Consider the following 25,912-nt stretch of genomic DNA (forward strand, 5'->3'; position numbering starts at 1 on the left):
ATTCTCAAAGCCACAAGGAACCATGTCTGAATGGATGGGAATATTTTGCTTCTAACCAAGGTATGATCATTGTGTTCCAAGCTCCATTGACTCCTCTTGGCCAAAATGCTTCCACAAACTTGGTATCTGTTGTGAGAAGTCATGTTTCGTAAGCATATATTCTTTTCACATTTTTAAAAGCTGCTCCCTCATTCATATGTCTTGTTGGTTTGGTGAATATCTCTGTTCACTTTATCTGCTCAAGACAAAGGGTGGTGCTGAGAAAGGGACCTACTCCTGTGAAACCCTGATTCCCTCCTCAGGATTCACTTTTTCCTATCCAGAGATAGCTGTGATAGCCTGTTCTGTCCCCCAGTTTGGTAGGTGGACATGTTTAGTTACACCAATACTAAAACTTTGTCCTAACCAATAGAGCTGTTTCCTTTCAAGGAGAACCAGTTATGGAGCCATAGAGCCTGGCTTAAATCCCATTTCTGTCACTCGTAGGATTTTTGATAAGTTGACTCAGTCATGCTAAGCTTAGTTCCTGATTCTTAAGGTCTTTTGTGGTCTTTTGATAAAAGTTGTTGTTGTTGTTGTTTTTTTTCCTCTCTCTCTCTAAACAGCTTTATTGAGATAAAATAACATATACAATTCATCCATATAAAATGTATAGGTGAAAAACTTTTGCTTAATAGTCTAACCTTAGTATCTCAGTTGGTTTCTATTTGTCTAAATGTGTATTTTATCCTAAATAAGATAAGTCTCTCTCTTTTTTTTTTTTAACATACTCTCATACGGTAGTTTCTAGTACTGCCTGAATGTGACCAACATATGCTTTGTTTCACAGCTTATTCTTCTCTTTGGAGGAATTCCGTACCTCTGGAGACTCTCAGGGCGCTTCTGTGGTTATGCTGGCTTTGGACCAGAATATGAGGTATGTCATTCATTAGCATATATTTGTCAGTCTTTTCTTCTTCCTTGGCCAGCTTTCTACTCAAGTTAATTTTTTGGCTTCTACTTAATGAAAGCTTCTCTGTGTAGTTCTCATCCACTTACGTTAAGATAATGTACATTACTGTAGTAAACTCCAGAATTTCAATGGCTTATCACAGTAGTTTATTTCTCAATGACATAATAGTCCAGTGTGAGTATTTGGGGAGTCAACAGGTGACATCCTTTTATGTGGTAAGCCAGAGACCCAGTCTCTTCTTATATGGCTCTGCCACTGCCTAAGTGCACCTATGTTCTCTGCATCCAACAGGCAGAAGGAATGAGAGGGTGGGGAAGGTGCATCCCCTTCTTAACTTCCTTGGCTCCGAAGTGATACCTGTCCTTGGCATTCACATTTCATTGGTGAACCAGTCATTTAGTCTCAGATGCAAGGGAACTAGGTAGTGTAGCCTCTGGGTAGGCAGCTGATTCTTAGAAACTGCTCTGTGCAATCAGTGAAAAGTGAAGCATGAATTTTGTTGAACTTATGCTAAGCAGATCCCTGTGCTACACATGTATAGCAGATACTTTCAACAGAGACAGAATGTATCTCCTAGTATCTCCACTGAGCTCCGTGAGTTGGCAGCCCACTTCTTCTGGGAATTTTAGGTACAGTGTTGGAATCACCTGAGAGTTTGCCTATTATGGATGCTGGGACACTGTTTTTGACTTTTTCTCGGTAATTGGTCTGTTCTCTCCTTCCTGTTTATGTGAAATGATGCATCTCTTCAACATGACATGTGTAGGTACCTTGGGCTTTAATTCAGCTCATCCTGTATCACATTTTGTATACCATTTTCTAAGGAAGCCGAACTCTTTTAAGACCTCCTCTTCCTGTGATATCTCTGTATTTTTGTAGACATGTCCTGACCTGCCATTGCACTATTGCTTTTTACTTGCTTGTTCTCTGCATTGTTTTGTAAACCGTTTAAGGTGGTTTTCTGTAAACATGACTGGTTCCTAAGAGGCCTTCTTTGACCACTATGAGCTAAAACATCATCCTTCTGTCACTCTTTAGTGAAGCACATCACCTTATTTTATTTTCTTTACAAATGCATTTACCACTGTCTGCATTTATCTCTACTGTCTGAGCCACCAGGGAAGCCCTCCATTTATCTTATTGTTTATTTGTTTACTTTTGATCTATCACCCTGACAAAACTTTTAGGTTATAAGGGGACAGAGACCTTACATATTTTCTTCACTGCTGTAACTTGTGCCTAGAACAGTGCTAGTGTATTAAGTGCTAAATATTTGTTGACTTAATGAACCCAATCTATATACATACATATAAAAATATTCCTTACCTTAACAGGAAGTTTTTTATATAATGTTCTTAGACATTATCTTTGCATTTAACAATGTTTTAGAGCTCTCTTTCTGTCTGTGTATATAGATCTTCATTTTCTTTGATGGGTGCTTGGTACTGGCAGCAGTCCTCACTCTGTACCATTCTGATATACACACATTTCAGTTTCCCTGGTTTAGTTAATAACACCAGCCCCTCAGCAGTTTCAAATTTCACTTACCACAATATGTTATGTGCGTCACTGCATAAAGTACAAGTTCCTTGCTAGCTCTTCAGTTCACAGATCACTGCAAATAACAGATGCTCATATAGTGACTGATCACATCACTCTTCAAATTCTGCCAGTGGCTGGTCACTGCCCAGCTGCTGTTCAGTGATTCAGAGTGTGCAGTTGTGTTGTCTCCTGTCTCCCAGCTGTAAACCCACCTGACATTTCACAAAGATAGATCACTGAAAGAGGGAGTTGGCCAACAAAGGTGAAAGTATAGGGACTTCCCTGGTGGCTCAGTGGTTAAGAGTCTGCCTTCCAATGCAGGGGACTTGGTTCCACCCCTGCTCTGGGAAGATCTCACATGTCACGAAGCAACTAAGCCTGTATGTGACACGACTGGAGAGCCCATGTGATCTGAAGCCCGTGTGCTGCAACTGGAGAGAAGCCTGCAGGCTGCAACAAAGAGCCTGTGGGCCACAGCTAAGACCTGATGCAGCCAGATGAGTAAATGCTTAAAAAAGAGTAGAGAAGGGAAAGATTGGTATTGAAATTCACATCTAACGTACATAGTATAGAGGGAAGAGCTGACCAAATTCTTACCTAAAACAACTCTTCTTGCTTTATGTTTTTTCATAGTGTATGAAGTACTAAAATACCTCTTTCTTGGATCCCAGTAGTACTTGTTATATACATGATATTCTTATTTTTGCCAGTTGGACAGGGAGAAAATATTATTGTACTATTATTTCATATAACTTATTGTTGAATGGAAAAGTCAGTAATGAAGCAGCATATGAAAGTAAAAGTATGTGAATGTCCATACAGATTTTTCATATAACTACTGTCCTAGTGATGAATATTTAAGGTGGTTCAATTTTTCTTGATTGCATATAGAGGTGTCCATTGTTGTAGACAGGTTTCACATCTATAAGAAACCTGAACTAGTACATACCAAAATTTGAAAAGTAGTTTCCTCTGGAGAGAATTTTGGCAATTTTTATTTCCTTATTTTTGCTTATCTCTTAAGAAAATTTAGTAATGAGCATGTAATTCTTATATAATGAAGACCAATTTCTTCACTAAAAAAATAAGAGAACTAAGTGGACCTCAACATATCCTTAGGCATAGGTAGTGTGTTTTTCAACAGGACTTTCTGCTTTCCGGGATTCCCTGATAGCTCAGTTGGTAAAGAATCCGCCTGCATTGTGGGAGACCTAGGTTCAATTCCTGGGATGGGAAGGTCCCCTGGAAAAGGGAAAGGCATCCACTCCAGTAAACTGGCCTAGAGAATTCCATGTACTGTATAGTCCAGGGGGTTGCAAAGAGTCAGACACGATTGAGTGACTTGCACTCACTTTTCTGCTTTCAAGAATACCAACAAGAGGCCTCATAATTAGCGTCCTTACTTTTTGACAGTGATATTTGGCCCAGCCTTTTCCAGCAAGTGCTCAACTTAAAGACTCAGAATGCTTCAGAGTTCCGTTCCCTTGTTATAAATATGAGCTGGAATGAGTAGGTTCATCTCAGACAAGAGGTGAAGTGTGCCATCAGGCCATTTTGGTCTGGATCACTCCACCCTTGTGGCGCAGGACTTTATAATGTTCTGTGTCCTGGAACCTTAAGTTACTCACTTATGGGGCTAGAGCCCAGATCTTGTTGCCTTTGAGAAGCTATAAGTCAAAACCCTTTCCCCTCACTGCCCAGTAGATCTTGTTTCTAAGATGTTTTCTCCTTTCTGAGTTAGAATTAGGGTTCTTCTGAGAAAAGGTCCTGAGTGTTTGTGTATTCTCCAGTTTTCCCAGTGTGACTGTCACACCTTTTTTCAGCTAGAGCATTAATATCTTCCTTAACTCAATCATCTTTCTAAATGCTAGCTTACAGTTATCTGTTAGGAGTAGAAGGGTCTTAGAAAAGCGTAGTGTAAAGTACGCTTTGGGGATTGAATTATGAAAATCGTTAAAAGCGTGATGAGTTTGCAGTCTTTTAGAGCCATTACAAATTTTTTAAGTAGAGAAGTGGCATTTTTAGATTCATCTGATGTGTATATAGGATGGATTGGAAGGGGAGGGATTGATAATAGGCAGGGAATGGTGCTGACTGTTTTAGTGTTTAAGGCAAAATAATTTAAAACACACATGGAATCATAGTGTTTAAGGGGGAAATAAGCCCGGTGATTAGGGAATTAGACTTATTAATTAATTAATTATTTGGTTACATCACACGCGGGATCTTTTTGGCAGCACCCAGACTCTCTAGTTGTGGCACATGGGCTCTGGAGCTTTTGAGCTTCAGAAGTTGCAGCAAGCATATCCTATACCAAGATTATGTTACACGCTGTTATTTAATATGGTTATATTTTTTGAAGATGGGATTCTGACTCAGTAGTTTTGAAGAAGGTCCTGGAATCTGTTTTGTTTGTTTGTTTGTTTTTTAATATCTCATTTCCCATTTGGGGACAAATGCTGAAATGAATCACCTGCATGTTGTAGCCAAATCTCCTTTCTTCCTCTTCCCTTCTCCCTTTTTCTATGTTTAGAAACATAGTGGCTGCATCTTTACTAACAAATCAAATATGCTTTGGTGGTATACTCCCATTTAAAAGAATTCAGTTTTAGGGGCTTCCCTGGTGGCACATTGGATAAGAATCTGCCTGCCAGTGTAGGAGACCCAGGTTTAATCCTAGTCCAGGAAGATCCCACATGCCTTGGGGCAACTAAGCCCAAGTACCGCAACTCTAGAGCCAGTGAGCTGCAACTACTGAGTCTGCCTGCTGCAGCTGCTGAAGCCTGCAAGCCCTGTAGCCTGTGCTCCACAAGAGAAGCCCCTGCATTGAGAAGCCCGCACATTGCAACTGGAGAGTCGCCCCTGCTCATGGCAACTAGAGAAAAACTCACGCATCAGTGAGGACCCAGCACAGCAAAAAATTAATTAATGTTTTTTAAAAAAGAAAGAATTCAGTTGTCCACTGGGGAGTAAGAGGGGGAGTGATAATGTGGTGGGAGGGAAAGAGAGGGTTCTGTTTGCTTCAGTGCCCTTTCCCCATCCCCACATTAGTCCCCATCCCCGCTAATTAGTCCTTGTCTTCCACTATCTTAGGAAAACATTTGTGAGAGAAATGAGGCAGTTCTTAGCTTTTGATTTCCTAAGGATCTGTTGTAAAGGCAATGAAAGGAATCCTTGAGAACAACTGTCTCTATTGGATTTGGGCTCTGTGAAAATTTCAGCACACTCTGCCCCACCTGCCCTGGCCCAGCTTTTCTGATGCCCCATTGTGTTTCTCCAGGCCCATCGTCTTGTCATCTTTTGCTTTCAGGGTGCTCTTCTTCCTCCTTGCTTTTACAGATTCTGTGGAATTCCTCTGTCTCTTCTGTTCCACTAATTTATCTCTTTCTTCAGAGTAGCACTCCCAGTCTCATCAGCTTTGTAAGCCTCCTGAATTCATCAGCATATGTGGCTGTCTCTCATTTTTAAGTTCTTTTAACCATTTCGTCTGTATGACTTCAAGTTAACTTTCATATGGTGCCCGTGTAATTAAAGAAGTATTTTATTGCCTCCCCATCTTACAAATAAGCCGAGGGTGGAGGTGATGTTTTAGACCTTGTGTTAGCCATAGAATCAAGCACATTGCTCTAATTATAGTAAGTACTTAGTGTATACTCATTGATTTGTTGCCTAGTAATTTGTTTGAGGAATCAATTAATATTTAAAAACTGCCTTTTTTCTCTTGTGTTTAGATCACTCAGTCCTTGGTGTTTCTGCTGTTGGCTACACTTTTCAGTGCATTGACTGGTTTGCCATGGAGTCTTTATAATACTTTTGTGATAGAAGAAAAACATGGTTTCAATCAACAGGTAAAATAAAGAATACAATGTTCTCTTTTCAGTGTGAAGATCTTTTGTGCTTTTGTCCTCTGCTGGTAGTAATTAAAACATAATTTGCTATTTTGGAGAAGGAAATGGCAACCCACTCCAGTATTCTTGCCTGGACAATCCCATGGACAGAGGAACCTGCCAGGCTACAGTCCATGGGGTCACAAACTGGACCCCATTGGGCACAACTGAGTGACTAACAACAACAACAATTTGCTGTTTTACAGCATGAATTAATCTAGAAAAAAGGAACTGCAGATATGGTAAAGATCATAGTTTAAGGTCTTGCCATAAACTCTTCTACTAACATCTAGTGTTTTTTAGCTAATAACATTTAAATAAGTTTATTTTAAATTGTAAAATGCAAGGCATTGATTTATTGTCTTAGGCTACCTGTTGTCATATAGTCTTTATATGACTGCCTTTTCATTTTTAAAATTGCTTTAATAATGTATCCTTTCTATTCACTGATTATTTTAAAAAGCAGTTTCTTAGTTTCTTGTGATGACTTTTAATTTTTTCAGACTTTGGGGTTCTTCATGAAAGATGCGATCAAGAAATTTGTTGTGACTCAGTGCATTTTATTACCTGTATCTTCACTTCTACTTTACATTATTAAAATTGGAGGAGACTATTTTTTTATTTATGCCTGGCTGTTCACGCTAGTTGTGTCTCTGGTGAGTGAAATATTTGTTTCGATTTTCTTTTGCAAAGCGTACCTTGATGAGATAACTGTGATTCAATCTTTGTTAGCATTTATACGGTTCTTAAGAAGCAGAAGAAATATAAATAAGTACTCATATAAATTCCCCTTTTGTTTTCTGCTTTTAGCTATAGAAATAGGAGAGCTGACTCTGACCATAGATTTTCCTCTCCTTATACTGACTCTTACAAATTCTAGAAGCTAGTTGTTAGTTACTTTTGATTATCCAGTTGTCAGGCAGTTTGGGGCTGTGCATTTGTGAGTTGCCACCAGAGTGTTGACTGACAATTTTGATGACCCTTGACTGAGCTCCAGTGTCTAAAAACTGTGGATATTTTGAAGAGAGAATAGATGTAAATAGGATAAGAAGAAGAAAGCGTAACCGTATTTGCTTTCTTCTGCCCTCCTTCCCTGCCTTTCCCTTCCTCCTTCTTCCCTTTTCCCTCTGCCTCTTCTTCTCTGTCCCCCGTGCCCCTCCCTTCTCCCTGTCTCCTCCCTTTTCTCCCCCCAGCTCCCTCTTCTTCCTTCTCATCCTCCTCCCTCCCCTTCTTCCTCTCCTCTCCCCCATTATCCCTGCCTCATGTCTTCTTTTCCTCTTTTCTTTCCCAAATTCTAAACTGCTTCATGGCACAAACACTACGTACAACACAATCAAAATGGTCTACTAACAGCCCCCAGAAAATACCACCTGTCAGCTCTTCAGCTGCACTCGTGATGAGGTTACCATGATGCTCATCGCTTCACTTCCAGCCAGTGGATTATAACTGCAAAACGGGTGCTAGTTGGGCTTACAAATATATGTTGTATGGCTAATTGAAATGAGAGGAGAGAGAGCACAAGAGATGCTCCCAAAATGCTTAAGGAGATGCTGTTTCAGCCAGTGTGTGCAGTTGTGAACTGCAAGTCATTAGTGTTAGCAGGCAAATTAAGCTCTAGTAGTTCTTTTTTTAGCAAACGCTTTAAGTCTATTATGATTACCCTGAAAGAATTCCAAGTTATGATGGGCTTATGAAGTGTCAGAAATACCCAAGGTAGTTTTGAACAGACCATTTGGCTTCTTAATTATTATCATCTAGGGATTACTCATTTTTATTTATTTCATCAAACACATATTAAGTGCTTACTGTCTGGTACCATTTGGGGCTGGGGATACCAGAACAAATAAGATAAGGTCCCTGTTTTCAGGGCTGGGAATTACATAATTGTTTCTGTATTGAATTTGTATAGTGAGTCGTTTCTCTTTAAGGACATAATCAGGTTGTTCTAACATTTGCTTTCCAGGTGCTTGTCACCATCTATGCTGATTACATTGCCCCTTTATTTGACAAATTCACCCCTCTTCCTGAGGGAAAGCTGAAACAAGAAATCGAAGTCATGGCGAAGAGTATTGACTTCCCTTTGACTAAGGTGTATGTTGTTGAAGGTAAGGCTCCCTGGGGTAAGGAGGTTTTATTTGAGTAATTTGTTTTAGTTGAGTACTTTATTCTTAAAACTTTAATAAAAGAGCGCATCAGTTGGTTTTTTGGGGGGTTGTTTGTTTTTGTTATTTAAAGATTAGGATTTTCCACTTTGGCTTTTGAAGATTTATGAGTTGATACCACAGTCCAGGGATAGAAACTGGTGGCCTGATGCCAAATCCTGCTCTTGCCTCTAGCTGCGTTTGGCTTTACAGTATCGTTCATTCTGGGCCGAGGCCTTCTTCACTCCTTGTTATGTCATGATACTAGACTGATTTATTCACTCCTGTTACCTACCTGGCTTCTTTAGATAATGGAACTGGACTCTGGCTTTGTCAGATCCGTTGGCACTGGTTTGGGGGCTTGGAAACAAAACCAGTGTTATTGGCTTTATCTCCCCCAAGAAGACTTCCAGTGTTCTGCTAGACTCTGATTTCACCTGCAAATTACCCAAGGCTGGTACCACTGAGTACTTTATATTAGTTATATTCTGCTTTTCTGATGACTACTTTTGAGAGTTAAGCTATCTATGTTAGCTTGTGTAAGACTACTAAAGTCTCAAGGAGTCTTTCATCAAGGAAAGATGAATTAACAGTAACCAGAAGAGTAAAGAAATCTTAGACATTTGGTGGCCAGCTGAAGGCACAACCGGAACATGTCTGTGGGGAAATGGTAGGAAAATAAACCAACGCATACTACTTCTTTAGCCTCTGAGATTATTATTCTTTTATAATATTAAACTAGTAGCACAATGATGAGTATAGTAGAACAATCTCTGAGGCACTTTTACTGAGGGAGCAACCTAAGTTGCCGACCACTTAAGTTATAATCAGAAAATGTAAATGCTGATGCTATGACAATAGAGGTAATTGAGAAGATATGTGAAATACACTATCATACTATATGATTTTAGCTGAAATAGAGAAAGTTTTATGGAGGGTTATATGGGACTTTATGGGAAAAATCAAGATTTGAGGAGGTGGGGGTAGCATTTCAGAGGTCAGGTTGTGGAGCCAATAGGCTTGGGTTTAAATTCTAGTTCTAGGACACAGTCCCTTTTTGACTTTGGGGAACTTACCTCTGCTAAACAGAAGTTACTCATCTATAATGCATATTTTTGTTGTTAATAATGGTAATAATCCTCAAAAATATTTTGAGTGAATGAATGTTGTCACTAACAGTAGCAACACATATTATGGATTTGTAAACTGAAAGGAAAAATCAAGTGAAAAACTAGTAGTCTTGCTCTCAGAAAATATCAGAGAGCAGGTGCTGCACAGAGAGTTAAACTGGTGTGAAATGACGAAGAATGGCTGAGTAGATACTTTAGATTAGGTCATTAGACAAGACTTCTCCAAGCAAATGAATTTAAACTGAGATCTGAAGGAAGGAGCCATCCATGGGGAGACTGTCCAGAGCTTGATATCTTCAAGAAACAGAAAAAAGTTCAGTGTGGCTGCCACATGGCAGAAAAGTGTTTTGACATAAAATCTGAGACATAGGCAAGAGTCAGACCACATAGGCCTTTGTAAATCAGGATAAGAATCTTGAATTTTCAGTCCACAGATAAAGCTATGGAAGGTTTTAGGCAGGAAAGTGACATGGCCTTGGTTTTTACTTTTTAACCTATCTTAGGTTGCCATATAGAGAAGTTGGTAGGGAGGCAAGAGTAGAAGCAGGGTGAGCAGTCAGAAGGCTGGTGCCGTTCAGGAGGAGAGAATGGTTAATTAGACGTGAGTAGTCTATCCTGATGGATCAGTGGTAAAGAGTCCACCTGCCAGTGTAGGAAACCTGGGTTCGATCCCTGGATCAGAAAGATTCCCTGGAGGAAGAAATAGCAGCCCACTCCAGTATGCTTGCCTGGGAAATCCCATGGATAGAGGAGCCTGGTGGGCTACAGTCCATGGGGTTGCAAGGGATTGGACACAATTTAGCGACTGAACCACACAACAGTAGTAATTGATGGAGAGAAGTGGGTGTATCGAGGATGTGTTTTAGAGGTAGGGTTGATGGAATTTGATAATAGATGACATGTAAAGGAATAAGGGAGCAAGAAACCTCAAAGATAATGACTTAGATTTTTGGCCTAAGCAGTTGGATGAATGGTAGGCTACTGAGATGGGAGAAAACTGGGAGAAGAACAAGTATGTGAGAGTTGAAGTTCTGCTAGGTGTGTTATAATTTGAGATACCTATTCAATATCGTACCAGAGTTCTACAAGCAATAATTCATTGCAAGTCAGCCATAGAAACCAACTATGGTTAATTTAACATGAAAAATTCCTTATTGAAACAATATTTGAAAAGTCACAAGGTCATAGGAAAGTTAAATTTGCCAAACTTGGGAAATGGGCTCTTCACTGGGAGACTAGGAACTCAGAATCACCCTGAAGAACCAGTCTGGTGAGGACACTGCTGCTGGAGTTTAGCAGTTTGCATCTCTAACACCCTCCCACTAGCACCTGCAGAATTAATTTCTCACTGCCCTGCCCCGCTTCCTTGTGTAATTAGCTACTGTTCAGAGTCCCCAGTGGGTGCATCTGATGGACTGAGCCAGGGCACTGGGCTGGGGAAGCACTATCCAGCTTTTTTGGGTTTCTTAAATGAGAAACAGTCTCTTACAAGGTTTGCATGATGCTAAATTCCCTAAACTCTGCAAGGGGATTCTAATCCTGGTCAGGGAGAAAATGACAGGTGAGAATATAAACAACACAGATGCACTATAGACATCCTTGTGGAGATGTAGGCTTGTCAAATAGGCAGCTGGATATATGAGTCCAGAGTTCTAGGGAGAGGCCAGGGCTGGACATAGTGGTCTGGAAAGTATCTGGCATGTAGATACTTCTATGCATGAGGGTGTTCAGAGAAGAGAAGGGGACTCAGGTCAGGGTCAGCTGAGGGGGAAGAGCGGGCAAAGGAGACTGAGGAGGAGAGATCACTGAGGTAGGAAGAAAATGAGGAGAAGATGTTGTTTCTTTTGGGATAAGAGAAGAAAGTGTGTCAAGGAGGGAATGGTCAACTGTGTCAGATGCTGCTGAGAGGTTGATTAAGATAAGACATCATAAACAAAAGATGAAGAGACAGCTGGCAGTGCCGTACAATCACATAGGACATTTTGGTGTTCAGAATTCTCAAATACATTACTTCATACCTCAAATGGTACAATAAATCTATTCAGTAAACAAGCATTATTGAGTAAATGCTACATGCAAGGCACAGTGATACAAGAGCTTATGGTCTTAAAGTTCAGTGAGTATAAGAATTCCCCGGAGAATCCGTTAAAAGATTCCTTGGCCCCATTCCCAGACATTTTGACTTACTGGATATTTCTACCGTTTATGTCTAACAAGTACCTGTAGGTGATTTTGGTGTAGGCATTCTTGGGGCCATACTTTGAGATCCTTGGGCCAGTGGGAGATACTAAGACATTAATTTTGTTTTGCTTATCTGCCTACTTCCATAGATAACTTTAGGTAACTTCTAAGAAATATTTTTAAATTAATTAAAAAATTAGGAAAGATAGAAATGAGATAGAAATATAAAATGCAGATATATAACTTTCCAGATGCTAAGATCCTATATCATTGATAAAATTGGACCACATGTTTGGCTCTTAACTTCCAGGCAATCAAACCCAAAAGTCCTAGCCTCATATCATAAACAGGAAAATAAAGCTCAAAGAAATTAAGAAAGTTTCTTGCATTTATACAAATAATACATGGCAGAGTCAAGATTGGAACTTAAAGTTTATTGTTAACCAATAAATTCACTGCGCATGGCAGAACATAAAATATAATGAAAATAAAAATATAAAGAAGAAAATAAATATTAACCATAGTTTAGCTACTGTTAGCCACTACTGAAAATTTAGGGCCTTTTTTTCCAGTTGATTTTAAGATAGTTTTAATTTTTTCTGATTAAATAAGTGTGCTGCTAAGTCGCTTGTCGTGTCCGACTCTGTGCGACCCCATAGACGGCAGCCCATCAGGCTCCCCCGTCCCTGGGATTCTCCAGGCAAGAACACTGGAGTGGGTTGCCATTTCCTTCTCCAGTGCATGAAGGTGAAAAGAGAAAGTGAAGTCGCTCAGTCGTGTCTGACTCTTAGCGACCCCATGGACTGCAGCCTACCAGGCTCCTCCGCCCATGGGATTCTCCAGGCCAGAGTACTGGAGTGGGGTGCCATACTTACTTTAAAAGCTTTGGAAGAGAAGAAAGTATAAAGGAGAGAACAAAAATCCATGTTTCTATAAGCCAGTGATAAACACTTTAGTACTTTAATATATTTCTTAATAGGTTTGTGTTAGGCTTTTCTTTTACATGTACATTTTTTTACAACAGTGATGGAACTTTGTATACACAAGGTTTTATATCCTTTTCAGTATGTTGGTGAGCTTTTCCTATCTTGTTAAAATATTTTAAAAGTATAGTTTTTTTCTGGCTGCTTAAAATTCCAACTCATAGCTTTATCATAATTGAATCATTCCACGACCATTGGATATTTAGGCTTTATTCATTTATTTATTTATTTTGTTAGAAAGCCGCAATGAGCATAAATATTTGTTGTTAAGACTGAAGAGAAACAGACACTCTCCACTGCTGGTGGTGATTTATGTTGATATAATATTCTTCAGGTATTAAACAATTTGAAAATGTTAACATCCTTTCCAGTAATTCAGTTTCTAGGCATCTCTCCAAAAGACCCCAGACTTTTTAATTATTTTCCATGCTTTGAACTGTCTTTTCCTTAGGATCTAAACGCTCTTCCCACAGCAATGCTTATTTTTATGGCTTCTTCAAGAACAAGCGAATAGTTTTGTTTGACACTCTACTAGAAGAGTATTCTGTACTAAACAGAGACATCCAGGAGGAGTCTGGCATGGAACCCCGCAATGATGGAGAAGGGGACAGTGAAGAAATAAAAGCTAAAGTTAAAGTGAGTTCTTTTTTTCCTAAGAGACCCTGGCTTAGTTTTTATAAACAGTTTCTGTGACAGCTCAAAATAACCTTAATTTCTATGTAGTGAGTGTTGAACTCAGGGAGACTGTCAAATAAAAATATAACTGTCCCTTTATAATTGTGGTATTTGGGAAAGAATATCACTGTTGTTACATGTTAACTATCTTTCAAGCTTTCACAGAATGTTCACAAGTATAAGATAGGAAAATTTGTATGATTATAAACTGTTTTTAAAACAGGGACTTTATATATAATTCCTGATATGTTTATGATTGAAGAATTCCCACAGACAAGATAAAGAGGAGATAATAATCATCTCATTTTTAACTTCACTGAGATGTAGTAATTATAGGCTTTGGTGATGGAGAGACTTCAATCTGAATCCTGTTGTCATTTAGTAGCTGTGCATTTTGGAGTATACTGTGTAACTTGGTCAGTTTTCTTTTGTTTGCTTAACAAACATTTATGAATTATAAACTCTGCTGAGATACTTTCTTTGGAATTCAGAAACGAAGAGGGAGACCTTGCTGTCAAGGAGCTAATAGTCTAAAGGGGAGAAAGTCATACAAGCACAGCTCCATATGGTAGTTGCTGCAGCAAAGCCATATGTACTGGATGCAGTGATAGCATAAGAGAAGATATTTCTTTAATCTGACCTTATAGTCTGAGAAAGCTTCTTCTGAATCTTCTCCTAGATGAGGTCAACTGATGGTAATTAGCAAAATATAAAGTATACCAAGACTAAATGGGGAAGGGGAGATAGTGATAAGAAAACAATGTATGTTTAATCAAAAACAGTCTCTAGCAGTTGCATATGTGATGGGACATGTCATTGGCTTTGATGGCATTCAGAGATGATCTGAGATCTGTGTAACTGTGCACATAAGTTAAGCTCTCTAAATCTTTGATTTCTTAACTGATAAACAATGCCAGCAGGGGCTCTCATCTTGAAACTATTGACATCTGGACCAGATAGTTTTTCTCTGTGGGAGCCTGTCTTGTGTCTCATGAGATGTTTAGCAGCATCCTTGGCCTCTCCCTACCAGGTGCCAGTATCAGTCCCTCCTTTCCCAGCAATTGTGACAATGGAAAATGTCACTAGATATTCCCAGATGGCCCCAGGGTTGGGAGAGAGGAGGCAAGATCACTGCTAGTTGAAAAACACTGAGAGAAAGATGCCTACCTTTTAGGATTGTGAAGATTAAATGAAATAATACATGAGAAAAACCTGTGTCTTCTGAGTACCAGTGTAAAAACCTATTATCATTGAGCATCTGTTTTGATTTTAAAGAGACGGTCTAATAGATATCTTCTAATAGAGTGCCTGGACTGTTATAAATATCTAGATGGAACAAAATGTGAAGGGGTTAAATAGCATTGGATGAGGGTTAACTCTTTGGATTGTATTTTTTTTTTAAGTAGATTTATTTTATCAGGCTACTGGGATAAAAGTCATTTTGGTCTGACCAAGAATCATAGGATTTTAAGCTAGTAAGAGCTCTTTTTTTTTTTTTCCCCTAGTAAGAGCTCTTAAGGTCATCTTATAGATAGGAAAACTGAAGTCCAGAAAGAGTAACCAGGTAAGAACACTGAGGAATCATGCATGTTCAGCAAGTCAATTTGCTGAAGTGGTATCTATATACAGGGTAGATGACGATAGCCAGACCTGTGTGTTAGATAGTGGTCTGCTGGTTTCAAGCAATCTAATGAAATTACTGACCCTATGCATCTATGAGACCCTAGAGGAGGAAATGACAACCCACTCCAGTATTCTTGCCTGGAGAATCCCATGGGCAGAGGAGCCTGGTGGGCTACAGTCCATGGGGTCACAAAGAGTCAGACATGACTGAAGTGGCTTAACACATATAACACAGTATCTATGGGAACAGTATTCTTTGGTTTAGATCTTAGAAAAGGTTAGTCTTTTGAACTGTGTTGAGTGTAGTTTGAGTTATTTTGCTAGCTTCTTGAAGAGCCTGCTCTATTCCATTGATAGCTGCAAAAATTTTATTTTTTTAAATTAAAAAAAATTATTTTGTTTGTGGTTGAGCCAGGTCTTCACTGCTGCATGCAGGCTTTCTCTAGTTGTGGTGGATGGAGGCTACTCTTTGTTGTGGTGTGCAGCCTTCTCATTGCTTCTCTTGTTGTGGAGCACAGGCTTCAGTAGCTGTGGCACGTGGGTTCGGTAGTTACGGCATACAGGCTTAATTGCTTCTCAGTACGTGGAATCTTCCCAGACCAGGGACTGAACCGGTGTCCCCTGCTTTGGCAGGCGGATTCTTATCCACTGTACCATGAGGAAGTCCAGGTGCAAATATTTTAGCATCTGTGTATAAATTGCATAGTCTTGCCCTAGAGAACCTGTAGTAGAGGAGACTAGATATGGCTCATAGTTTAAGGCAGGGGGTGGTAAATAAGTGGCTGAAATAGTGTGACTTTTAGAAATTAAGAAATGAATGCAGATTCTAATGGTCAGACAGATTTCTTAAAAGAGAGGAAATATTTGAATTTTGACTTGGGGCTGGGGCTTTTCAGGATGAAGATATGTAATGAATAAAGCTATAAAAACAGCTGCACAATGGCTATTCTAAGACTAATGAATAAATGGATTCTTGTAGAAGGGGATAGAAAGGTAGGCCGGGACCATTTTCTAAAGTGCTTCTTCCTGAAGACATTCTAGTGGTTTGCTGCTGCTGCTGCTGCTAAGTCGCTTCAGTCGTGTCCGACTCTGTGCGACCCCATAGACGGCAGCCAACCAGGCTCCGCCATCCCTGGGATTCTCCAGGCAAGAACACTGGAGTGGGTTGCCATTGCCTTCTCCAATGCATGAAAGTGAAAAGTGAAAGTGAAGTCACTCAGTCGTGTCTGACTCTTAGTGACCCCATGGACTGCAGCCTACCAGGCTCCTCCGTCCATGGGATTTTCCAGGCAAGAGTACTGGAGTGGGGTGCCATTGCCTTCTCCGAGTGGTTGTCTGCAGTTTCCATTGATTTGGGTAGAGGCCAAGGGTCTTCCCTGGTGTTTCAGATGGTAAAGAATCTGTCTGCAATGCAGGAGACCCAGGTTCGATCCCTGGGTCAGGAAGATCCCTTGGGAGAAAGACGCCAAAGCTTGTTTTAGGAAGTTTAAGATTTGATGGCAACATATATGATAGAGCAAAGATTAGAGGCAAAGGGGGCTGCTAGAGACTTACTGCATCAAGATAACCAAGATAGGCATGAAATAAGAGTGAGAGGTCAGAGTAAGTGTGGAGTCATAACAAAAGATGGATTTAAAGGACTTATGGTGATTGCTGTTGTGGAGACTGAAGGAGAAAGTCAAAGACTGACCAAAACACTGACCCAGATCTCATGTACTGCTTTTCAGTGCATGTATACAGGTGAGGTGATTTTGTATTTGGAATTTGAGTGGCTATATGTGTATTAATGAATATTAGGAAAAAGATCAAACTAGTGTATCATGGTTTCATGAAAATTGTTATTTGGGATAAGGCTAAGTTGTAAAAAGTGAATTTATTTTTTAAAAGATATTAAATAATCACACAGCAAATATACAAGTGTGGCAGAAGTTTAGGACATAGTGGTTTATTCAGCACCTGCTACTGTACACCTACTACATATTGATACAGCACAGTGGGGAAAGCAGAAATGTTTTTAAGTCTGGATAGTGTAGAGAGGATGAAGTGTTTCAATTTGAGCAGATGTTTAAAGAAGAAAACTAAATCCTTCTTCTTAGAGATAACTATTATTAATATTTCGATGAGTATCTCCATACTGGCCATTCACATTTTAAAAAATGTCTAGGAGACTTTCTTCCTGCAGTTTATCCTTCAGAATACAAATTCAGTAATTAGAACAACCTGTCTCAAAAGCATTTTAAGTGAAAGGAAAAATTTAAATATATAAAAACTGTCCTTTTATAGAAGAAAACAAGTATTTCCCCAGCAAGAGCTAGGGTCATGTGAATGTCTTCCCAGTTGATAAGTATAATAGAAAGAGGACAAGATCCGTAGGTGTGAGTTTGGGTTTTACCCACTGCTTATTAGCATGATAATCTTAAGACATTTTAACTTCCTGGCATCCATCATCTCTAAAATGAAGATAATACTTCCCATCTTGCCCAGCTTGCTGTTGTAAGGATCAAATGAATCAGCATGTGAATTTTATTTTATGGAAAGGAAAGTGCTATAGAAAAGAGAAAGATACTTTTTTTTTTTCCTTATATGTAAAATTAGCATGGGAAGAAAAGAAAATCCAATTTTATCTTAAGAATCTACCACAAATAAATAAGTTTCATTTTTGCAAAAAATGACCCTTATTTAAGCTCTTGTCATTCCATATCTTTGAATATGACTCCTTGAGTTCTGAATAGCTTCCTAAACCCAGACATCAAACCAAGATACAAGAGCCTATGTTTTCTAATAGAGACCTGCTTGTTTTATAAAAGGTTTAATTCATAGTTCATATTAAGAAGCAATGAGGCTGATGATATCTGCCTTGTAGTAGTGGAGCTTAACAAACTGTAAAGTATCTAATAATACAATGTCAGGTACATAGGTCATTTAATGAATGGAAACTATTATTATTATTAAACATAGCAGCCTATTTTGCTTATTACTAAAGTAATAGATAAATTAGAAAACATGAGTAATCCAACTAACTATAAACATCTTACTATATCTGTTTCTGTTTTTTTTAAATTAAAAATCATTTTCCCTCTTATTGGGTGTATGGGTTTCCAGTTTTTTACTGTTAAAAATATTCTTGCAATGAATATTTTTGTGTTGCATCTCTTAGAATAGGTGTCTATTAATTAGTGCTTTGTTCTTCCCTCTTGATGGCCATTCCCTGAAGGTACAGGTACACGTGTCTTTTAGCCGTTTAAGAAACTAGGCTAGTTAGCTTTTTCTTTACTTTCTCTACCAAGTGTATTCTGACCTAGATTCTGATGTTTAAAAGGAAAAGAGATAGTAAATGTAAAAGCTGTCTTGCCAATCACTTTTAATCTATCCCTCTTTTTCATGCATCTACCCAGCCTCGTTTTTAAGTGGTCATTTTCCTTAAAGATGAGGAATTGGTGAAGAAATGGAAAACTGGTAGAATATCTAGATTCCAGTATTTTGCTGCCTGTGTTGCCATTAGGTTGTGTTTTTCTAAGGTGTATAAAACAAAATCAGTTCCATGTTCATCTATTTGTACTTCACTCTTTTAAGGAGCTGGAGTTTATTTCAAAACTGTTAGCCTTCACTTTTTGGAATATATATTCTCTCCTTGCTTGCTGCAGAACTAATAAGTCTCCCATAGATGAGCTTTTTTTTTAAGCCTTTTTTTATTGTTTACCTTTGTTGACATTTTATTTGCTTGATGTCTTTTAATTGATAATGATGTGTTAACATTCTCTATTATGATACATTTGTCAGATTTTCTTTGTAAATCTGATAATTTTGAATGAATATATCTGAGGCGTTAGTATTAGGAACATATAAATTTAGGATTATGTGTCCTCCAGGTAAATTGAATCTTTTATCATTCTTTTGTGACTTTCTTTAATAATCCTTTTTGCCTTTAAGTTGATGTTTTCTGGTGTTAATATTGGTTAATATTTGCTGGATGTCATCCTTTAACTTTTTAAAAATAGTATTGACGTAGAATTTACCATTGTAACCATTTTAAAGTGTACAATTTAGTGTTTTTTAAATATATTCTTAATGTGTAGCCATCACCATATCACTTTCATCCTTTTACTTTTAACCTTACCATGTATCTTTGTCCCATACATAGATATACTTTGTTGTTATGATTGCTTTTAAATCCAAACTGACACTATCTTTTTTTTGACTAGCTTTGTTTGTTCATATATATTGTGATTACTGATATATTTTGAATTATTTCTGCCATATTATTTTATGGCCTTTTTTCCCCTTTATCCTTTTCATATCCCCTCAACCCAACTCCGCCCCAAACACACCCCAAACACACCTCCTTCTGCTTTAGTTTTAGAACTGATGAAAGGTTTTTAAAAAATTATATTTGAGTTTTCATTTGGGTTTGAAGTTCATATGTGACTGTTCTTTTACGGTTGCTGTTAAAAATAAATCATGCCCACAAAGCCTAAAATCTTAAAATATACAATGTCTTCACTGCTTCCTAAACAATCTGGGAACCTTAAATAAACAGTTTGATCTAATTAGCCCTTTCATATTGTATTTTAGTTTTATCTTGTTTATTTTTCTGTTCTTTTTTCATTTTGGCCACATGCAGCATGTGTGATCTTAGCTCCCCGACCAGGGAGCAAACCCACGTCCCCTGCAGTGGAAGCATGGAGTCTTAACCACTGGATCACCAGGGAGGTCCCTCACACCTTCCTTTTAGAAATTACTTTGCTTCTTCCAGAAGTATATGCTTTAGAAATTTCTTTGGAAAATTCTGGCTTTGTTTTTATTTTGCTCTCATTCTTGATGTCAATTCAAGATTGACAACTATTTATCCTAGCACTTTAAAGATTCCATTCTGTTTTGTCCTGGTTTCCTTTGTTCCTGTTGAAAAAGTCTGCTCTGAGCTTAGTTGTCTTTTACTTATTTATTTTTTAGGGCTTCCTGGTTATTCTTAAGATTTCTCTTTGGTTTTTGTGTTGTGCAAGTATGAACTTTATCCCAGTCCTGCTTGGGATATAAGGACTATAAGGACTCATGTCTTTTCCTGAAGTTTAAAAAATTTTTTCCATTATATCTTTTTTTGTTTTATTTATTTATTTTAAAATGTATTTATTTTAATTGGAGGCTTACTTTACAATATTGTATTGGTTTTGCCATACATTGGCATGAATCCGCCACGGGTTATATCTTTGAGTGTTGCTTCTTTCCCATTCTCCCCAGTTTATCTTTCTGGAATTCCAGTTAGACGAATGTTATACCATCTCATTCTGTCTCCCACAGATGCTGACACTTAGAAATTTGTCTCTTAGAGCTCCACATTCCAGTTCATAGATTATTTCTTTAGCTATATTCAGTCTGTTCTTTGACCAGTCCATTGTGTTTTAAAGTTCTGTTTGGTTCTTTTTCAAATCAGTCATTTCTGGTGGCCTCTTTTTTCTTTCTCATGTTTTTAGTTCCCTTGTTTGTATGTGTGCTGTGCTAAGTTGCTTCAGTCGTGTCCAACTCTTTGTGACCTGGGGGACTGTAGCCTGCCAGGCTTCTCTGTCCATGGAGTTCTCCAGGCAAGAATACTGGAGTGGGTAGTCATTCCCTTCTCCAGGGAATCTTCCTGACCCAGGGATTGAACCTGCGTCTCTTACATCTTCCGCATTAGCAGGCAGGTTCTTTATCACTAGCGCCACCTGGGAAGCCCACCCTTCTTTATGTAAAACATGTTTATTTCCTATTCTGTATCTGATGGTTCCATTATCTGAAGTCTTAAGGAACTACTGCAACCCTGTATTGTTTCTGCTCACTCTTACTGTGGCTTGTTTTCTGAAGTATTTGATAATTTTTACTGTAAATTCATAATAGTTCAGTGATCTTAATCTTCAGGAATCTTGAGGGGTGTGGGTTTAGGGTACATTCCTCAATAGAGCGTTTGCATTTGCTTCTGTCAGTTGCCCCTAGTGCTACCAAGCCAGCTTGGCGTTTTCTGGTCCATGCAGATAATGTTTTTGATTTTTTTTTTTTTTTTGCCACGCATGCCGCTGGGCATGCAGAATCTTAGTTCCCCAACCAGGAATCGAATCCACGCCCCCTGCAATGAAAGTGTGGAGTCTTAACCACTGGACTACCAGGGAAGTCCCATGTTTTTAATTTCAATGAGAGACTTTTGTTTTTCTCCACTTTAGGTGAGTTTGACACAATTGGGTTATTTTGCCAGCAGTTTTTTCCTCTAGCTCGCTCTTTGACTCAGAGTATAGCCATTCATAGTTTTATACAAGGAATGTTAATTTCAACTCCTCAGCTTTGGCTTTTCCTTACTTTAAAATAAACTAAACTGTATATTTAAAAGGATATTTGTTTTACCTTATTAAGCATTTTTTAGATGTTTTTCAGAGTGTGTGTGTGTATTGGTGAGTGAATGTAGGTATGCACATGTGAGTGTGTGTGTAAGAAATTGTTCATTGTGTCTTGGCACTATTTAAATTGAACCTGGAAAGTTTATAAACAATGAGAGTTTTATTTGGCTTTGTAAACATTATATTGTGTCATTCATATGACCACCTACCATTTATGTTTATTTTAAAAGCAATACTATAACAATATACAAATGATTACATATCTGTTAACTAAAAATTGTTTATTTGATAAATGTTGAATAATTTATTTTTCTATCTATACTTGTGTGAAAGTTGAAAGCACAGGTCTCTGGCATCAGACTACTTGGCTTCAAATCCCAGGTTTTCTGTTTATTGGCTGTGTGGCCATAGGAAAATTAGCTAACTTCTCTGTACCTAGATTTTCTCATCTGTAAAGTGGTAATAAGTATACTTATTTCATATCATGATTATGATATATAAATAATACAGTATATAGCACAGAGGGTCTGGTACATAGTCAGTGTTTGGTACGTGTTAGCAACATTTGTTGTTATTTTTTTAATCTTTCCTGGCCTATTCTTCATGTGTGTTGAAAGAAAAATAGATGTATGCATGTGTGTATGTATATTTTTGTGTATATATATATATGTATTTACATATATGTATTTTTAATGTTGGTTTGAGGAGCTATGGTAAAATTAGGGAAGTAGAACGCCAATAAATTTTAACATTAAATTTAACTTTATTAAAGTAATACAAACATATTGTTTAAAAGTTAAGAGTACAAAAAGGCATATAATGAAATATAGTAGTTTCATGTTCCTCCCTTCTCTATGCCTCTCACCCCCTCAGGCTCCTCTCCTTACAGATTTCAACTCTGTTGGCTTCTTCTGACATTTATGCGTATCATTTATATATACAATATGTGTATACTATCATCTACTGACACTACCTTGCCTGTTGATCATGGTAGACGAGGATTTAGCTCTTGGCCTAACGTGTGCTCTGCTCCTGCCTTCCCCCAGTTCTTCCAGTATAGTCCAGTTGCAGTGCTTGTGTGTGTGTGTGTTTAATTTATTTAGTTTTAATTGAGGGGTAATTGCTTTACAATATTGTGTTGGTTTCTGCCATACAGCAACATGAGTCAGCTGTAGGTATACATATGTCCCCTTTCTCTTGAACCTCCCTCCCACCTCCCGCCCCATCCTGTCCCTCTAGGTTGTCACAGAGCCCCAGTTTGAGTTCCCTGAGCCATACAGCACGTTCCCACTGGCTATCTTCTTCTGTATACGGCAGTGTGCTGTGTCCACGCTACTCTCCATTCATCCCACTCTTTCCTTCCACCCCCCCATGCACCCCACCCCCCACCCCATCCATAAGTCTGTTTTCTATGTCTATCTTTCAGCCAGTATCAAAACAGTATTGAAAACATTATTGTTAAATAATATTGTACCTTTTCACTGCTGAGAATATGTTACCTTTTTTTCCCTTTTGCTTAATAATTGCTTTAAAAAAAAAAGTACTTAGTGTTCCTTTTTCTTTCTGCTAATTCTTCGCACAACTTCTGCTCTCTCTCAGTATAATTTCCTACAAGGTTAATTGCATCATTAACCTTATTAGTTTTAGTCCCCCTCATCCCTCCTACACCCTGGGAGGGAGCTCTGTTCTCTTTCTTTGGGGTATTTCTCTAAGTCCTGCTCTCCAGCTCTCATATAGACTTCCCCTGTGGTTATTCTTTATGACCCCAGCTCTTAGTTGCAGCGTGTGGGGTGGCATATGGGATCTAGTTCCCCGACCAGGGGTCAAACCCAGGCCCCCTGCTTTGGGAGCACTGAGTCTTAGCCGCAGGACCACCAGGTCACTCTTGTATTCCTTTTCCTTTTCTTTAGGTTGAAATCCATGTTGATCTACTGTGTTCTCTCAATAGTGTACGTCTTCTACAAGTTTCTGCAGGTTAAAAGGGTGCTATGGTGACTGAGAGAGTGCGGTCACGGCAGTCCTCAAGACTGTCTGTTGAGCCACATTGTGTAAATCTGAATGGGCCTCCCCCTTTTATCTGGTTTACGGGTGTCATCCTGAGCTTGCCCTTCACCGATAGAGATTCCCTTCACTTCTCTCCTTCACTGGGTCTCCTGTGTCCTGTATTCCATGACTTTTTGTTCTTAATTTACTCCTTCATTTTACTAAAGATCATCCTCCAGCGCCTTCCTGAGAAAGGTTGCATAGTAAAGTTTTTGAGTTCTTGCATCAAAATGCCTTCATTTTTCTGTCACATTTTTTTCCTGTCTCCCGATTGGGGTTTAGATTTCTAGATTGAAAATACTTTTTCTTCAGGATTGTGAAGGCACTGTTCCATCACCGTCTTGATTCCAACATTGCTGGTGAGGTGTCTGAAACCATTCACATTACTGATCCTTAGTATGTTACCTGATTTTATTCTTCTGGAAAATTGTTGAATCTTTCCTCTGTGTTCTGAAATTTCACATCCCTTGGTGTGTGCCTTTTGTTTTTTAAAACTGAAGTATAGTTGATATACAATATTATACTAGTTTCCAGCGTACAACCTTGTGAGTCTGTTTCTACCCGTTGTATGTATTTGGCCCTTTTAATTTGGAAATTGAAGTTCATTGGTTCTAGGAGACTTATTAGAATTGTTTTGTTGATGATTTTCTCCTCTCTATTTTTTCTGTTTATTCTTTTCAGAGTTCCTGTTATTTGAAGGTTGGCTTCCTTATACTGAACTTTCTTACTTTTTCTTCCATGCTTTTCCATTTGCTTATCTCTTTCTTCTATTTTCTGGGAGATACATCATCTTCCAATCATTCTATTAAGCTTTAATTTCTAAGCATTATTGTTCTCTGTCCCTTTTTATTTTTAATTTATTTTAGGGGTTTTTTTGGCTGCTCTAAGTCCTTGTTGCTGCATACACGCTTGCTCTAGTTGCGACTGGCGAGGGCTGCTCTCTAGTTGCGCTGCACAGGCTTCTCACTGCAGTGCCTTCTCTTACTGCAGAGCACACGCTTTCAAGCACAGGCTCAGTGGTCGTGGTGCACAGGCTCAGTGGTCGTGGTGCACAGGCTCAGTAGCTCTGAGATGTGTGGAATCTTCCTGTGTCCTCTGCATTGGCAGTTGGATTCTTAACCACTGGACCACCAGGGAAGTCCTGAATTTCCCATTTTTTATAGTATCTTCAGTTTTTCCATGAAAGCAGTATCTCTCTAAATTTTCTCCTTAGGTAATTTGTTTCTTCCCTATTACATTTTTTCTGTATCTGGTCTTCCATCTTGACCCTTACCTTGTACATCTTATAATATATACAGTTGTTTGTCTACTCCTTAGTAAGAGAATGGGCTTCCCTAGTGGCTCAGTTGGGAAAGAATCTGCCCGCAGTGTAGGAGACCTGGGTTCAACCCCTGGGTCGGAAAGATCCTCTGGAGAAGGAAATGGCAACCCACTCCAATACTCTTACCTGGAAAATTCCATGGACAGGAGAGCCAGGCAGGCTGCGGTCCATGGATCGCAAAGAGTCATACACGACTAGGCAACTTTGACTTTCAGTTTAGGAAGAGAGTGGGACTAAAAAGTTGGTTGGATTCTCTGGGCCTGTAGATAAGGCTTATGAACTTTGAGCTTCACTGTGGTATGTCCTAGGGGTGCTTGCAGCTGGGGAATTCCTGGTCTTTCCTGGTAGAGGGATCGGAGTTCCCAAGGAGTACTCTTCCAGTCTTTTGCCGGGAGGGCAGTGTTTTGAGAGCCAGGTGTGGGGAGAGGGCTAGCTTGGGAGAGGGAGTGCCCTGTAGTCAGTGTACCATACATGCCGTTAGGTAAGCAAATCCATGGTCTGTTGCTAGTGTACCCCAGGCCTTCAGCCATGTCGAACTTCCAGTTGAAGTGTCCTTTTCTTTGCCCTATCCAAAGTGAGCTTTCAGGCTTTTGCCAGGATGAGGGACAAGCAATTGCCTTTTGCTTGAGTGTGGAGTTGGAGAGGAATCTGTACCATTTCTCAAACAGCTCTCACCCAGTTCTTATATTTGCCACAACCTCTTTCCTGTTCCTCCCATTTCAGAAGTACCTGGGTCCTTTGAAGACACTGCAGTGTAGATCTGACTGGTTCTATATATTTTCTCCACTGCTGGCTTATGATTCAACTTTCTTGACCTGCCTAGTCCATTTTTATTTATCTGTCTGCTTTCCTGCTTCCAAAATCTTGTTACTATTGCCAGCTCTCCTGTTTTCCCTATCCTGTTTATGTCTTAAAACAAAACAAAACAAACTCTTGATTGTAGTTTTACTGGGGTTTTTGGAGGACATAAAATTAGATGCAAATGTTCCTTCTGCCATTTTAACTTGGAGGTCTCAGTTTTTAAAATGGCAATTCATGGTGTTTTTGAAGGTCACAAGTGACATGTACTTATTTG

The 25,912-nt window shown here is 38.9% G+C and overlaps 1 protein-coding gene across 2 annotated transcripts in view; it reads left to right on the plus strand.

The window, feature by feature from the left end:
• ZMPSTE24 (zinc metallopeptidase STE24) overlaps positions 1 to 25,912 on the plus strand; it is a 42,585-nt gene that overhangs the window by 9,716 nt on the left and 6,957 nt on the right. For both annotated transcript variants that reach the window (XM_005678642.3, XM_018042306.1), the window contains 5 exons: positions 830 to 916; positions 6,226 to 6,342; positions 6,885 to 7,037; positions 8,345 to 8,486; positions 13,268 to 13,452. In XM_005678642.3, the coding sequence (XP_005678699.1) occupies positions 830 to 916; positions 6,226 to 6,342; positions 6,885 to 7,037; positions 8,345 to 8,486; positions 13,268 to 13,452 (684 nt within the window). The remainder of the gene's footprint in view (positions 1 to 829; positions 917 to 6,225; positions 6,343 to 6,884; positions 7,038 to 8,344; positions 8,487 to 13,267; positions 13,453 to 25,912) is intronic.

This window comes from Capra hircus, chromosome 3 (assembly GCF_001704415.2).
Source record: "Capra hircus breed San Clemente chromosome 3, ASM170441v1, whole genome shotgun sequence".
In the NCBI taxonomy this organism is placed as follows: Eukaryota; Metazoa; Chordata; class Mammalia; order Artiodactyla; family Bovidae; genus Capra; species Capra hircus.